This window comes from Scyliorhinus canicula, chromosome 2 (genome assembly GCF_902713615.1).
Source record: "Scyliorhinus canicula chromosome 2, sScyCan1.1, whole genome shotgun sequence".
Taxonomy (NCBI): Eukaryota; Metazoa; Chordata; class Chondrichthyes; order Carcharhiniformes; family Scyliorhinidae; genus Scyliorhinus; species Scyliorhinus canicula.
The window spans coordinates 51,644,397-51,661,577 of NC_052147.1; the positions used below are offsets into that span (position 1 = coordinate 51,644,397).

Sequence of the window (17,181 nt, forward strand, 5' to 3'; positions counted from 1 at the left end):
AACTTAAGAAACATAGAAGATACAGTGTGGTATATATTTTGAACTTGATTTTCTTCTATTTAATTTCAGTGTTTGATTTTCATCAAACTGTTGATGGACTTCAAGAAATCCAGCGCCAAGAGCAAGAGGGGAAAAAGTAAATATGGCTTGAGAGTGTTAAATGTGTGCTGCAAAAGCATTTTAGAAGTTAGAACAACTTGAGTATGGCACTAATAGTCTTGCTTTTGCGTTATTTACGTTATAGAATTGTTGCTGACAGTAACAGCATGATCAGAGTCAACCTGGCGATATGAAGATAACATCTGTGATTTTAGGCCTGATGTGACCCTTCTGTGCAGGCTAGCAAGCAACATTGTGTTTTTGCACAGGTTTTCTTGAGTTCAGGAAAGATTTGTGTCCTGATTAGAAAAGTTGGAATATATCCTTAAATTAACCAAATGTACGCAGGATTAGACTGCGCAAATGGAACAGCAGGGGAACTGCATCACACTGCAGAATACCTTCCCATGTGAGGTATCCAATTGATTTCACTTGGAAAAAGTACAAATGTGCATTTACATTTGCTGCATTTATCTTTGGGGGGTTTCTTTGCAAAATTTTCCTTGTCAAGTTATTTTTAGAGCAACAAGAGAGTATAGCTGTATTTTTGTTTTAAGAAGAGTAAAGACTGGGTTTCTTTCTTCACGGGACATTAAAGAGGCACTTGTTGTTTTCTCTAGTATTGGCACAACAAAGAAAGGGATAGGACCAACATACTCCTCCAAAGCAGCAAGGACCGGTCTCCGCGTCTGTGACCTGTTGGCTGACTTCAGTGACTTTAGTTCCAGGTAATAATACAAAAACTGTGTGATGCACCATCAATTGGACTCGAGTCGTGAAGTAGTTCCAAACAACAGGCTTTAATACACTAGATGTGTGCCCGGCAGTAGACGTACAGAGAAAGGCCGACTACCAGCCGGTACGGATTCTTATACCCCGCTTCGTAGGCGGAGCTACCAACCTCTCAGCCAATCGGCGGGGAGTCACATGACTAGCCTCAGCCAATTGGCAGAGAGGCACATGACTTGCCTGGGCCAATGGGCAGTGAGTCTTCTGCACCGATGGCAGCTTGGTTCTAGGGTACCGTAATCTCCCTAGTCATACTACCACATTCATCCCTTGTTGAGAAAGAAGCGGGGGTGGTGGGAGGAGAGGCGGAAGAGAGGGGGGGGGGTGTTCTCCATAAGACTGGTAGTATGACTAGAGATAATTCAAGCTGTACCGAGGTATCTATGGCTGCCCACTGGCCCGCGACGAACGTGCAAGAAAGCAACATCACTGCATACAGTGTACAAGAGAACAACTAAAATAAATGGAAAAAAGAAACAGGCAAGGAACATGTGCAAGAACACAAGAGTCCATAAAGTCCATCAGTACATCGAATTGACTCGATCAGCCGGATGGGTGCCTTCGATGTCCTGCTGGACCTGCGCAGCGGTGCCGGTGATATTGGAGCGGTGTTCGTCCGGGAGCGGCGGTCGTGGTCCTGTGTCCGTACCCCTGGTCGGAGCAAGCGGTGGCCGGGCCGGGGGAGAGGATTCCTGTGCACTGGGTTGCGGGGGCGCTGGGGGCGGTTGGGACTGGAGGGGGGGTGCTGGTGCTGGGGGGTGCGGCCGCACTCCGGCGGGTGCCAGGTCCCGAAGGGAGACCGTGTCCTGTCGTCCGTCAGGATACTCCACGTACGCATACTGCGGGTTCGCGTGGAGTAACTGGACTCTTTCAACCAACGGGTCGGACTTGTGCACCGGCACGTGCTTCCGGAGCAGGATGGGCCTGGGGGTGGCCAGCCAGGTCGGGAGCGGGGTCCCTAGGAAGACTTCCTGGAGAAAACAAGAAGACGTTCGTGAGGTGTTTGATTTGTGGCGGTACATAGGAGAGACCGAATAGAGTGGACGGCGTCTAGGAGGACCTCTTGCCAGTGGGAGACCGGGAGACACCTGGACCACAGGGCCAGCAGGACGGTCTTCCAGACCGTACCATTCTCCCTCTCGACCTGACCGTTACCCCGGGGGTTGTAACTGGTCGTCCTGCTAGAGGCGATGCCCCTGCTAAGCAGGAATTGACGCAGCTCGTCGCTCATAAAGGAGGACCCCCGGTCGCTATGGATGTACGCGGGGTAACCGAACAGGGAGAAAATGGAGTGGAGGGCTTTGATGATGGTTGTCATGGTCATGTCGGGGCAGGGGATGGCGTACGGGAAGCGGGAGTACTCATCAATCACGTTTAGGAAATACGTATTCCGGTTGTTGGAGGGGAGGGGACCCTTGAAGTCCATGCTTAGATGTTCAAAGGGGCGGGAAGCCTTTATCAGATGCGCTTGCTCGATGTGGTAAAAGTGCGGCTTGCACTCCGCGCAAATGTGGCATTCCCTGGTCACAGTCCTGACCTCCTCGATGGAGTAGGGCCAGTTGCGGGTCTTAATGAAATGAAAGAAGCGGGTGACCCCTGGATGGCAGAGGTCTGCGTGGAGGGTGCCGAGGCGGTCCACCTGTGCGGACGCAGGTACCGCGGGGCAGGGCATCAGGAGGCTCGTTGAGCTTCCCAGGACGATACAAGATATCGTAGTTGTACGTGGACAACTTGATCCTCCACCGCAAGATCTTGTCGTTCTTGATCTTGCCCCTCTGTGCATTATCTTTTTTTTAAAATAATTTTTATTAAGATTTTCACAAAATATAAACAACAAAACAATATTAACAGAACAACCATGGTAAAAACCCAAGAACAAAACCCACCCAACTACAAAAGCAACCCCCCCACCCCCTCCGGGTTGCTGCTGCTGCCGGCCTATTTCCCTACTGTTCCGCCAGGAAGTCCAGGAAAGGCTGCCACCGCCTAAAGAACCCCTGTATTGATCCCCTCAGGGCAAATTTCACCTTCTCCAATTTGATGAACCCCGCCATATCATTGATCCAGGCCTCCACTCTTGGGGGCCTCGCATCCTTCCATTGAAGAAGAATCCTCCGCCGGGCTACTAGGGACGCAAAGGCCAGGACACCGGCCTCTTTCGCCTCCTGCACTCCCGGCTCCACTGCAACCCCAAAAATTGCGAGTCCCCAGCCTGGCTTGACCCTGGATCCCACCACCCTCGACACCGTCCTTGCTACCCCCTTCCAAAACTCCCCCAGCGCTGGGCACGCCCAAAACATATGGGCGTGGTTCGCTGGGCTCCCCGAGCACCTAGCACACCTGTCTTCGCCCCTACTCATCCTCGTCCCAGTCATGTGGGCTCTATGCAGCACCTTGAACTGTATGAGGCTAAGCCTCGCACAGGAAGAGGAGGAATTCACTCCAGGGCATCCGCCCACGTCCCCTCCTCAATCTCCTCACCCAGCTCCTCTTCCCATTTACCCATCAGTTCCTCCACCGAGGCCTCGTCTACCTCCTGCATTACCCGGTATATGTCCGAAATCTTCCCTCCTCCAACCCACACCCCCGAGAGCACCCTGTCCCGTACCCCACGTGGGGGCAACAAGGGGAACCCCTCCACCTTCCGCCTGGCAAACGCCCTAACCTGCATGTACCGAAACATGTTCCCCGGGGGGAGCCCAAACTTCCCCTCTAACTCCCCCAAGCTCGCAAACCTCCCCTCCACAAACAGGTCCCTCAACCTCCTAACCCCTACCCTGTGTCAGCCCAGAAATCCGCCATCCATGCTCCCTGGAACAAACCGATGGTTCCCACGTATCGGGGCCTCCATCGAGCCCCCCACTTCTCCCCTATGTCGTCTCCATTGCCCCCAAATTTTGAGGGTAGCCGCCACCACCGGGCTCGTGGTATACCTCGTTGGAGGGAGCGGCAACGCCGCCGTTACCAGCGCCTCCAGGCTCGTGCCCACACAGGACGCCATCTCCATCCTCTTCCATGCTGCCCCTTCCCCGTCCATTACCCACTTACGCAGCCCAATAGTACCCACAGAGGTTGGGCAGCGCCAGCACCCCCCCCCCCCCCCCCCCCCGCCCATCCCTGCCCCGTTCCAAGAACACCCTTCTCACCCTCGGAGTCCCATGCACCCACACAAATCCCGTAATACTCCTGTTAACTCTCCGAAAAAAGGCCTTCGGGATAAGGATTGGAAGGCACTGGAACAGAAACAAAAACCTCGGGAGCACCGTCATCTTAACGGACTGCTCCCTCACCGCCAGTGACAGCGGTAACATATCCCACCTTTTGAACTCCTCCTCCATCTGCTCCACCAACCTTGTGAGGTTGAGCTTGTGCAGGGCCTGCCAGCCATCTGGACTCCTAGGTACCTGAAGCTCTTCCCCACCTGCTTCAGTGGGAGCCTACCAATCCCCTCCTCCTGATCCCCCGGGTGCACCACGAACAACTCGCTCTTGCCCAGGTTCAGCTTATACCCAGAGAAGCCCCCAAATTCGCTGAGAATCCTCATCACCTACGGCATCCCCCCCACCGGGTCCGCCACATACAGCAACAGGTCGTCCGCATAAAGCGACACTCGATGCTCCTCCCCACCCCGCACCAGGCCCCTCCAGTTCCCTGACTCCCTCAACGCCATGGCCATGGGCTCAATTGCCAACGCAAAGAGCAAGGGGGACAGGGGACACCCCTGTTTCAACCCCGGTACAGCCAAAAGTACTCCGACCTCCTCCTATTCGTGGCTACACGCGCCATCGGGGCCGCATAGAACAACCTCACCCAACGGACAAACCCCTCCCCAAACCCAAACCTTTCCAACACCTCCCTCAGATACCTCCACTCAACCTTATCGAAGGCCTTCTCCGCATCTAATGCCACCACTATCTCCGCCTCCCCTTCCACAGCCGGCATCATAATAACGTTGAGGAGCCTTCGTACGTTGGTATTCAACTGCCTTCCCTTCACAAACCCAGTCTGGTCCTCGTGAATGACCCCCGGCACACAATCCTCTATTCTTGTGGCTAAGATCTTTGCCAGCAGCTTGGCGTCTACATTTAGCAGCGAGATCGGCCTATGTGACCCACACTGCAGATGGTCCTTGTCCCGCTTCAGGATCAAGGAAATCAGCGCCCGTGACATAGTTGGGGGCAAAGCCCCCGTCTCCCTTGCCTCGTTAAAGGTCCGAACCAACAGGGGGCCCAACAGGTCCGCATACCTTTTATGAAATTCGGCCGGAAACCCATCTGGCCCCGGCGCCTTCCCCGACTGCATGCTCCCTATCCCTGTAACCAGCTCCTCCAGCTCAATCGGCGCCCCCAGTCCCTCCACCTGCCCCTCCTCCACCCTCGGAAATCGCAGCTTGTCCAAGAAGCGCCCCATTCCCCCCCCCCCCTCCACCGGGGATTCAGACCGGTACAGTTCCCCATAAAAGTCCCTAAAGATCCCATTAACGTCTACCCCCCTCTGCACCACCTTCCCAACTCTATCCGTCACTCCCCAATCTCCCTGGCCGCGTCCCGCTTTCGGAGCTGGTGGGCCAGCATCCTGCTCGCCTTCTCCCTATATTCATACACCGCCCCCTGTGCTTTCCTCCACTGAGCTTCCGCTTTTCTGGTATTCAATAGGTCGAACCTGGCCTGAAGGCTATGCCTCTCCCCCAGCAATGCCTCCTCCGGAGCCTCCGCATATCCCTATCCACCCTCACCATCTCCCCTATCAATCTCTCCCTCTGCTCCCCCCTCTCCCTATGGGTTCGGATGGAAATCAACTCCCCCCTAACCACCGCCTTCAATGCCTCCCAGACCGTCCCCACTCGGACCTCCCCGTCATCGTTGGCCTCAAGGTACCTCTCAATACACCCCCGAACCCACCCGGTCACCTCCTCATCTGTCAGCAGCCCCACCTCCAAGCCCCAGAGCGGACGTTGGTCCCTCTCCTCCCCCAGCCCGAGGTCCACCCAGTGCGGGACATGAACCAAAATGGCAATGGCAGAGTATTCAACATCCTCCACCCTCGAAACCAGCCCCCTGCTCAGGACAAAAAAATCAATCCTCGAATAGGCCTTATGCACGCGGGAGAAAAACGAGAACTCCCTGGCCCTTGGCCTCGCAAACCTCCAGGGATCCACCCCTCCCATCTGATCCATAAATCCCCTCAACACCTTAGCCGCCGCTGGCCTCCTACCCGTCTGGGATTTGGATCGATCCAATGGGGGATCCAGCACCGTGTTGAAGTCCCCCCCCATGATCAGGCCCCCCACCTCCAGGTCCGGAATGCGGCCCAACATGCGCCGCATAAAGCCCGCATCGTCCCAATTTGGGGCGTAAACATTCACCAACACCACCCGCTCCCCCTGCAGCTTACCACTCACCATCACATACCTCCCGCCACTGTCAGCCACCACCCTCAACGCCTCAAACGACATCCTCTTTCCCACCAGGATCACCACCCCCCGATTCTTCTCATCCAGCCCTGAATGAAATACTTGGCCCACCCATCCCTTCCTCAGCCGAACCTGGTCCACCACTCTCAGGTGTGTCTCCTGGAGCATGGCCACATCCGCCTTCAGCCCCTTCAAGTGCGCAAACACCCGGGCCCGTTTGACCGGCCCATTCAGCCCCCTCACATTCCAGGTTATCAGCCGGATCAGAGGGCTCCCTGCCCCCCTCCCCTGCTGATTAGCCATAACCCATCCCCTGCCCACCACTGGCCATCGTCCCCCGCTCGGCCTGTTCCCCACGGCGGCAACTCTCCCCCCCCCCCCCCCCCCAAAAGGCTAGGACCCCTTCTAGCCGCGCTCCTCCCTCCATAGCACTCCCGTGAGGCAGCTAACTTCTGCTGACCCCAGCGACTCCCGTCATAGCTCCAACTCCTCCCCACGTGGGACTACGCCTCCTCCTTCGTGCCCCTCAGCAGGCCCCCCCCTCCTCTCTTGAGCGGGAAAATAACAGCCAGCAACGGCCCGCGCCTCTCAGCCCCGTCCCTGCCCCCATCATCCCACAGCGCGGGAAACCAGAGAAAAGCCCGCGCTTTCGCCCTGCCGAACCCCGCCTCCTCTAGGGCAACTCCCATTGCCGGTCCCCACCTCCAGCTCCCCGCACTCCCCATTTACCTCCCTGCCCGAACCCGTCCACCAGATCCATACAAAAAGACATAACGACATCGCCCCACCCACCCTAAAGCCAACACACATCCTGCATTAAACTGAGAACCCCCCCCCCCTCCAGAGCAAAAATTAAACACAATTACATTATCATACAAAATCCACCATCTTTGACCCTCAGTTTGAGTCCAGTTTCTCGGCCTGCACAAAGGCCCACGCCTCCTCCGGGGACTCAAAATAATGGTGCCGGTCCTTGTAGGTGACCCACAGACGCGCCGGCTGCAACATGTCAAACCACGCTCCGTCTGTGGAGCACCGCCTTCATCCGGTTGAACCCGGCCCTTCGCTTAGCCACCTCAGCACTCCAGTCCTAGAAGATCCGCACCTCCGTGTTCTCCCACTTGCTGCTCCGCTCCTTCTTGGCCCACTGGAGCACGCACTCACGATCAACGAACCGGTGAAACCCCACCAACACCGCCCGCGGTGGCTCGTTCGGCTTGGGCCTCCTGGCCAGAATTCTGTGGGCCCCCTCCAACTCCAAAGGCCCCTGGAAGGACCCATCTCCCATCAACGAGTTCAGCATAACGACCACATAGGCCGCCAGGTCCGACCCCTCCAGCCCCTCCGTGAGGCCCAGGATCCGCAAATTCTTCTGCCTCGACCAGTTGTCCAGCTCCTCAAACCGCTCCTGCCACTTTTTATGGAGCACCTCATGCATCTCCTCCTTCCCCGCAACGGCCACGGCCTCATCCTCCCTTGCGGAGACCTGCTGCTGCAGCTCCCGGATCGCGGCCCCCTGGGCTGTCTGAGTCTCCATCAGCTCTCTGGTGGTAGCCTTCAGCAACTCCACCTTAAGCTCCTGGAAGCAGCGCAGCAGAGTCTCCTGCTGCTCCTGCGCCCACTGCCTCAGCTCCTCGAGGGCTCCGCTGGCCGCCATTTTGTTTCTCTTCCCCCGCTTTTCCAGGAGCGCTTCCACTGTTTTTCCTCTCACCCCACTCCTGGTCCAGACCATCGGACCTTAGGGATCTACTCCAGACCCCTTCCCACATCGGGATTCGTCGACGAAGAGTCGTTGGGGGCCCAGAAAAGAGCCCCAAAGTCCGTTTTTAGCGGGAGCTGCCGAACGTGCGGCTTAGCTCCGCATTGCCGCCACCGGAAGTCGGCCTCTCTGTGCATTATCAAACATGAAGGCCACTGACCGTTGGTCTGTGAGGAGGGTAAACCTCCTGCCAGCCAGATAGTGCCTCCAATGTCGCACAGCTTCGACTATGGCCTGTGCCTCCTTTTCCACCGAGGAGTGGCAGAATTCGGAAGCGTGGAGGGTCCGGGAGAAGAAGGCCATGGGTCTGCCCGCTTGGTTGAGGGTGGCCGCCAGAGCTACATCAGACACGTCGTTCTCGACCTGGAATGGGAGGGACCCGTCGATAGCTCGCATCGTGGCCTTTGCAATAACCGCTTTGATGTGGCTAAAGACCTGGCGGGCCTCCATCGACAGGGGGAACGTGTTGGACTGGATGAGAGGGCAGGCTTTGTCGGCGTAGTTAGAGACCCTCTGGTAAAATAGGAAAAGAAGCCCAGACAGCGTTTGAGGGCTTTGAGGGAGAGGGAGTTCCATTAGGGGGTGCATGCGTTCAGGGTCGGGGCCTATCACTCCGTTACGCACTACGTAGCCGAGGATAGCTAGACGGTCGGTGCTGAACACACACTTATCCTTATTGTATGTGAGGTTAAGGAGTTTTGCGGTACGGAGGAATTTGCGGCGGTTGATGTCGTGGTCCTGCTGGTCATGGCCGCAGATGGTGACATTGTCGCGATACGGGAAGGTTGCCCATAAACTGTATTGGTCAACTATTCGGTCCATCTCCCTTTGGAAGACCGAGACCCCATTTGTGACACCGAATGGAACCCTTAAAAAGTGGTAGAGTCGCCCATCCGCTTCAAATGCAGTGTACTTTCAGTCACTCGCGCGGATGGGTAGCTGGTGGTAGGCGGACTTAAGGTCCACCGTGGAAAAGACTTTGTACTGCGCGATCCTGTTAACCAGGTCAGAGTTACAGGGGAGAGGATACGCGTCCAGCTGCGTAAACCTGTTGATGGTCTGACTGTAGTCAATGACTATCTGGTTTTTCTCCCCAGTCCTAACCACCAGCACTTGTGCTCGCCAGGGACTGTTGGTAGCCTCTATGACCCCTTTCTTCAGAAGCCTTTGGACCTCGGACCTGATGAAGGTCCGGTCCTGGGCACTGTACCGTCTGCTCCTGGTGGCGACGGGTTTGCAATCCAGGGTGAGGTTTGCAAACAAGGAAGGGGGTCGACCTTGAGGGACGCGAGGTTGCAGATCGTACGGGGGGGAATAGGGCCGCCGAATTTGAAAGTTAGGCTCTGCAGGTTGCACTGAAAATCCAGTCCTAGGAGTGCTGGTGCGCAGAGGCGGGGAAGGACGAGGAGTTTATAGTTTTTAAATCCCTCACCTGGACCGTGAGGTCCGCTACGCAGCATCCGGTGATTTCGACTGAGTGCAAACCAGAGGCCAGAGCGATTTTGTGTTTCACTGGGTGGACGGGAAGCGCGCAGCGTCTTACCGTGTCGGGGTGGACGAAACTCTCTGTGCTCCCGGAGTCCAGTAGGCAGCTCGTCTCATGACCATTGAGGAGGATCTGTGTGGTCGCCGTGGAAAGCGTGCGGGGCCGTGATTGATCCAGCGTCACAGAGGCGAGTCGTGGCAGGAACTCAGAGTCGTCATCCATCATTGAGTAGTCACTTGCGGGGTCCTCCGTGCCGATCCAAGATGGCGGTACCCGTCAGCCGCATGTGGTGGGAGATGAACAAGATGGCAGCGCCCGGGGGTCGCACGTGGAGTCGGGGGCCAAAATGGCGGCGCCCGGGGATCGCACGTGGCGTCAGTGGCCCAAAATGGCGGCGTCCGGGGATCACCCAGGGCGGTGGAGGCAGCGAGGTCCGCTGGCCGCACGGGGCCCTAGAGGAGCGCAGGGGGGGGGAACCCACGGTCGCTGTTCGGGACGGCAGCGACCGATTTGGATTGGCAGACGGCTGCAAAGTGGCCCTTCTTGCCGCAGCTTTTACAGGTGTTGCGGTGCCTGGGCCGCACGTTCCCCGTTCAGGCCCCTTAATCAACGCAAGCCATGTTGAGTGGCCAACAAAACAGTCAGCCAAATTACCACCTTCTGTGCCACAAACTTCTATGATTCTTTTTTAGATTAGAAATAAATCCCATTATTAGGAACAAAGGCTAATAAAGACTTTTTTGTATTATTCTTCAATCCTTCACAGATTTAAACTTCTGGCTCAACAATATCAGTCCATGTTTCCTGGTCTGAAAATAGACATTGAAGGACAACTTAAAAAATTAAAGGTAAACAAACAAAATATCAAAAAGAAAACAAGCGTGTTTCTGGCATGTCATTAAAATTGCATGTGCGAATATATTGGAATTAAGTCATGATCAATTTATCCTTAATATTAATTCACCTACTCGTACAGTAAGTCCAACTGAATTTTTCACTAAAGTTATTACAGTGCAAATAATAGTCCATCATGCTTCCTATTAATTTCTATGAAGTTTTATGGTTATCCAAAAGGAATGTAAAAAAGTTTGCAATGAGCAGTGAGAGGATAATGTAAAATATGAAGATCCACACAATACTTTCCCTCAAAATAAATTGTTAGGGCCTGGAATTATAAAGTATTGGTGTGCAATTCTATGGAATGATAAAGTCCAGGTTACTCTTGCACCTCACCATACTGAGTTTAGGATATCATTCTGTAGTGGAGGAATTACTCTGAAAGCCAATCCCTGGCTACCTTTGAATATTTTCTGGTGAATGGTTCATGGAAGAGAGGGCAGAAGTCTAAGAATAGATTATTTTTTTCTCTTCTCCAACCATTAAATTATATATCATGAAAGGACCTGAGAGAACTGGAAAATTAATGCACAATGTAGAAGAAATATTGGGCTGAATTGTTTTGGCCGTGCCCGCCGCAAGATTGCCACGGACGGTACAGGGACCGTATAAAGGTCCATCGACCTCGGGCGGGAATTTCCGGGCGCCGGGATGGCGCGGCCAAAATTCCCGACCATTTTCTTTTAACTGAAAGTGGAGATGTTTACTTTGGTGAACAGAAGTTATTTATCATATTGGTAGTGTGAGCCTTTAGTTTACTGGTGCCATTCTCTAGAGGTGCATGATTTAAATCCCATTCCAGAAAGTTCTGGTGAGAAAAGACTGATATTCAGGCTCCGAATATTGGGCTGTTATCCAGCAGGATATTCCAGTTTAATTGGTATGGGTGCCTTCCAGATCATCATGAGGGTTGTGGGAGTGCATAAAATACCCCCTGAATGCTCATATAAACATCATGCATAGACATTCTTCTCTCCACCATGTCAGTGAGCTCAAACAAAAATCCACTTGGAGCTGAGAGACTGCCGTTCAAGCAAGCCCAGACCAAATTCTGTTACCTGGGGATCCAAATTGCACACGGGCAGGGATTCACAAATTAAACCTGATTAGTCTGGTGGAGAAAGTCAAAAGGGACCTGCAAAGATGGAACACATCTGGCAGAAGCAACTCGTCATGGCAAGGGGGAGGACTGAGGGATTTGAGGGTCCTGGGATGAAAGCTCTAACTGATTGCCAGGTCTCTGTCCTTCTCCAATTCCTTCCAGAAACAAAGATATTTGCTGGTGTAGATCCCACAGAGGGAGTCCTCACTGTACTTGCAGCAGCTGAGGAGGGCATACGCTGAAGACGCAGCAATGCCGATTCAGGTTGGAGGCGGCACTATGTTACAGCTGCCCATCAGGCTGATGAGGGGGCCAAAAGGGGAAGCCAGCATCAGGCCAAGGTGTACAGGAGTTGCAGATCCTTCCATGAGCTGACGGACATCATAGAAGGCTCTACCTCAACAGAGTCACTGTGGCATCTGTGCCAGATCCTCACGGAGGAGGAGAAACACGCTCCCAGAGCCCATGAAGGCACTAAACCTTATGTCACCAGGCAATTCCAGTGCTCGAGCAGGAACCTGTGTGGCATATCGCAATCTTCAGCCCACAGCAGCATTTGGGAGATGAAAGGTGCGCTGTATGCCTGGGCAGCTGACTGTATCATCGTCGATCTAGAGCAGGCCCACCAAGATGCCTGGGCTGCTGGATTTGCCATCATCATCAGGATGCCCCAAGTCCAGGGGGCAATCATAGAATCCCTACAGTGCAGAAGGAGGCCATTCGGCCCATTGTGTCTGCACCCACCTTCTGAAAGAGCACCCTACCTAGGCCCAATTCCCCACCCTATCCCCATAACCCCACCTCAGGGCAATTTAGCATGACCAATTCACCTAACCTACACATCTTTGGACTGTGGGAGGAAACCGCAGCAGCCAGAGGAAACCCACACCGACTTGGGAAGAATGTGCAAACTCCACAGTGTCACCCAAGGTCGGAATCAAACCCGGGTCCCTGGTGATGTGAGGGGCAGTGCTGCTGCCTAATCGATGGCACCAGTGTCACCCAAGGTCGGAATCAAACCCGGGTCCCTGGTGATGTGAGGGGCAGTGCTGCTGCCTAATCGATGGCACCAGTGTCACCCTGCAAGACTGGGGCATCAGAGTGCCTATATTAACAAGGAAGAGGTTCCACTCCCTGAATGTTCCGATCGTGTGCGACTGCTGCCTCGGGATGATGCATGTATGTGCCCATTACCCTGGGAGGGTGCATGACAGCTACGACCTGGGGCACACTGAGATCCTTGGTGTCTTTGAGGACCACTTCAAGATGGGTTGGCTCATGCAGGACCGTTAAGGTCATGGCTGATCATGGAATCATAGAATTTACAGTGCAGGAGGCCATTTGGCCCATCAAATCTACACCGGCCCTTACTATCTACCCTATCCCCGTAACCCAGTAACCCCCACTTAACTTGTTTTGGACACTAAGGGCAATTTAATATGGCCAATCCACCTAACCCTGCACACCTTTGGACTGTGGGAGGAAACCGGAGCACCCGGAGGCAACCCACGCAGACACGGAGAGAACGTGCAGACTTCGCACAGACAGTGACCCAGCCAGGAATCTAACCTGGGACCCTGGAGCTGTAAAGCAACTGCGTTAACCACTATGCCACCCTGCTGCCGTGATGGCCCGAGGGCCACTGCCAGCTGGCAAGCACACGGCCAGTGGGCCAGACTGGTGGTGCCAGGCTGCCATTTTTTCCATGCTGCGGATCGGGCCCGGGGGTACCATGTCTGGGAGTGTGTGTGGGGGGGGGGGGGGGGGCCTGAAAACCTCCTTATCGGTGAGTTGGAGCTTGGGAGAGGGATTTGGGGGTTGGGCCAGGGGGAGTCGAGCGATCATGTTGCACTGAGGAGTTTCAGCGAGCGGAGCTGCTCAGTGCAGAAATGAGACTCAGTGCGGTCTCGGCTGCGCCTTCCCCACTGAGGCCCCAATCTACCTGAGTGGCCGTTCGATAGCGTGTTTTTTTTCTGCGCTTGGAGCACCGAGAAACACCCGGCTAATCGCTTGTGCTATGGGACTATGTTCCCATTTGGGTAGATCACGCCCATAGAAAGGAATAAGAGAATTTCTGGTGGTTCAGGGAACTTGCTGTTAACTGAAACTTGCTCTTAATGAGAAATCCCTATATTTCCAAATTATTTGCGTTCTTTAGCAAATGTATACTGAAAAATGTAACTCTCATTTGTTAGGAATATGCTGAACGTATAAGGCCAATGGTGCGGGATGGTATTTACTTTATGCACGAAGCTCTTCATGGTCCAGTAAAAAAATTCTTGTGGAAGGTGCCAATGCAGCTCTACTCGACATCGATTTTGGTAAGTTTTTGAAACCGTGCATTTGATCAATTAAGTAAGTGTGTGCATGGTCACTGTCCATGTGGAGTTTGCACATCCTCCCCTTGTCTACGTGGGTCTCACGCCCACAACCCAAAGATGTGCAAGGTAGGTGGTTCGGCCAATCTAACGTCCCTTAATTGGAAAAAAAAGAATTGTGTACTTTAAATTTATTTTTTAAAAGAATTTTAAAAAACTAAGTGTGTACATAGCACATTCAAGAACTGAATCTGTAAAATTACTGAAAAGCCAGCTGCGAGAAACATGTATTCGAATGTATTATTTTAAAGCATGCTCCTATGAGCAAACATTTATCTCCTTTCCATCATGTTACTGCATGCAAATGAGTTAAGATCAATACTTGGCACAAACTAAATGTTCCCAGGACATATGAACACCTTTGTTGATCACTAACTTAGTAATTTCAGTGAAGCAAGAAACATCCGTGCTCCATCGCCACATTCCAGACTAGCATCTGAGGACATCTGCTTTGGTTGTGGAGATTCAGCTAAAAAACCAATGAGCCCAACCCAATTTCCTTTCGGGAGCAGGATGATCCCCAGGCCCAGTCATGTGGAAAATGGTAGCACAAAGAATCAGTCAGAAGTTCGTGGCACAAGTGTATTCTTGATGAGATTAATTGTTGCTGAGGTTCAACAGGACAGGACACCTGTTAGGCTGCTTACAATGCAGGTGCGCTCCTCGTTTGAGGTGATTAGGAATGGCGTGCAGGTAAAACAAGCAGATACCAAAACAGGATTTGTGTCGTTAAAAGCTTAAAACAAAAGATTTATGTGATGTCTTTTGTTCCTAAAACAATTCAAAATTTGTGTTGAGTACAAGAATTCCTCAGCTGCGGAGCAACCCTGACAGTATAACGAAAAACATTCTGCTGCTGAAAAGGCCTCTAAATTTCTAACCCCTCCAAGCCACCTGCTTTTTATTATTTTTATATATTTTAATACTTAGTCACTCAGGAGAATCCAGAGCATAAAAAGGCAGTGTATAATTATTCCATCATCAAACCATCTGTTCATGCCAAGTTTATGGAGAAACAATTTCCTTCTCCAAACTTCCTTTTTTTTAAAAAAAATCAAGCGGTGTTAAATATGACCATTGACGTTGATCACATCTCTCGAGGGATGTGGATGTAGCTCCTTCTTTATCAGGGTGCCTTTTTTTAAATTCGTTTATGGGATAGAATTTACAGTGCAGAAGGAGGCCATTTGGCCCATCGAGTCTGCACCGGCCCTTGGAAAGAGCACCCTACTCGAGCCCACACCCCCACCCTATCCCAGTAACCCCACTTAACCTTTTTGGACACCAAGGGCAGTTTAGCATGGCCAATCCACCTAACCCGTACATCTTTGGACTGTGGGAGGAAACCGGAGCATCCGGAAGAAACCCACAGACACGGGGAGAACGTGCAGACTCCGCATAGTCAGTGACCCAACCGGGAATCGAATCTGGGACCCTGGAGTTGTGAAGCAACTGTGCTAACCACTGTGCTACCGTGCTGGGATGTGAGGCATCGCTGGCTGAGCCTTCATTTATTGCCCATCCCTGATGGCATTTAAGAGTCAACCACATTGCTGTGGGTCTTAGGGACAGATTTATTTTCTAAAGGGCATGAACCAGATGGACTTTTAAGGACAATTAGCAATGCTTTCTTAATTCCAGATTTTTTAAAATATTGAATTCAAATTTTGCCATCTGCCATAGCGGGATTCGTCCCCAGAGCATGACTCTGGGACTCTGGATTACTAGTCAAGCGACAGTACCACTTGCCGCTGCCTCCTGACTTTGAGTCAACTACTCACCATCGGAGATTTTCCACAAATCTGTTTCCTGTGGGGGAGATACCCTCTATCTTGAGGCTTGTGAATTATGTGCTTGTGTCCTTGGTCCAATATTTATTATCCAAAACCTTTAAATTCTTTGACCCCTGATACCCTTTCTTCCCCCAAGATTTTAGTGACAATATCGGAGCCAGTGATTGTTTAAAGTGAGATATGCTTTTAGGTATAGCTCTGCTTTATCCTGCTGAATTATGCAGTTATTTTTGCAAGCTGATGTCTTTTTACTGTTTCCTTCACAATTAAGTTAGTTGATGGGAAAAAAAGAGAATAACCATTTTAATATCTATTCAAATAAAATGAAATGAAATGAAAATCGCTTATCGTCACAAGTAGGCTTCAAATGAAGTTACCGTGAAAAGCCCCTAGTCCCCACATTCCGGCGCCTGTTCGGGGAGGCTGGTACGGGAAATAGTTATTCAAGCAGTAGATACAAAATACCTGGGAGTGGCAGGTAGATATTTCCAGCAATCAAGTAGTGCTCTTGTGGTAAACCACGCTATTGTGTTAGTGTATTATATTCACTGTGCTGTATTGTACATGCCTTTGGCTCCTCCCCTCAGGCCTTCTGTATAAAAGTGGCAAGTCTCCGCCTCCGGACCCAGTTCGGGTCCAGAGGCTGCAGGTTTGCTGTTTAGTGTATTAAAGCCTCAGTTACGTCTATCACTCGTCGTCTATTATTGATGGTGTATCAGCTCTTAACTGTGGAGTTTCACTGTTGGTTTAAAAAAATAATCAATAAAGTAAATATTTAAGAAACAATTTTGCCACTCAATGCAGGGCTTGAAACCATAATCCTGGGATCAGATCTCATAAGTGAGTTAGCCAGGCCATTAAGGACCTGCCTATACAAAGACTTTCTAATTTGAAAAAGGGATTAAAAATATCATCTAGTGGTTGAAGTTGGAGTGTGAAGCAGGTCTGAGAGTGAAACAGCAGGTAAATCTATGCATTCACCATTAACTGAAAGCAGGCAGAGTGTGCATTCAGAGCTGTTCCTGACACTTTTCCAGCCAGTGGCAGGAGTTCCAGAATGGTTTTAATTGTTTGAACCTTTCTTCATTCACTCTGTTTTCGACCAAATAGCGTCAGTGCCTAATTAAGGTCAAACATGCAATTCCGCATTGATAGTATTTTGACAGTATAAATAAGTAACCTAGGCCCATTATGTTTATCTTTAGTACAATTTATTGGAAAATGTTCAATTGTTTAAAAGGCTGATTCCAGCAACTGCAATTTATTTATTTCTATTTAAAGGAACTTATCCATTTGTAACATCATCCAATTGCACTGCTGGAAGTGTATGTACAGGATTGGGTATCCCTCCATCAAACATTGGAGCAGTATATGGTGTCTTCAAAGCCTATACTACCAGAGTGGGTATTGGAGCATTTCCAACTGAACTAACGAACGTAAGTCTGGACTTTTCACATGAACAATA

General features: G+C 51.8%; 1 protein-coding gene across 1 annotated transcript in view; it reads left to right on the top strand.

The window, feature by feature from the left end:
- The window catches only part of adss1 (adenylosuccinate synthase 1), an 80,915-nt gene that overhangs the window by 43,328 nt on the left and 20,406 nt on the right, over positions 1-17,181 (top strand). Inside the window, 6 exon segments of the mRNA XM_038778062.1 lie at positions 70-136; positions 720-827; positions 10,313-10,394; positions 13,741-13,810; positions 13,813-13,866; positions 16,998-17,152. Coding sequence (XP_038633990.1) covers positions 70-136; positions 720-827; positions 10,313-10,394; positions 13,741-13,810; positions 13,813-13,866; positions 16,998-17,152 — 536 coding nt within the window.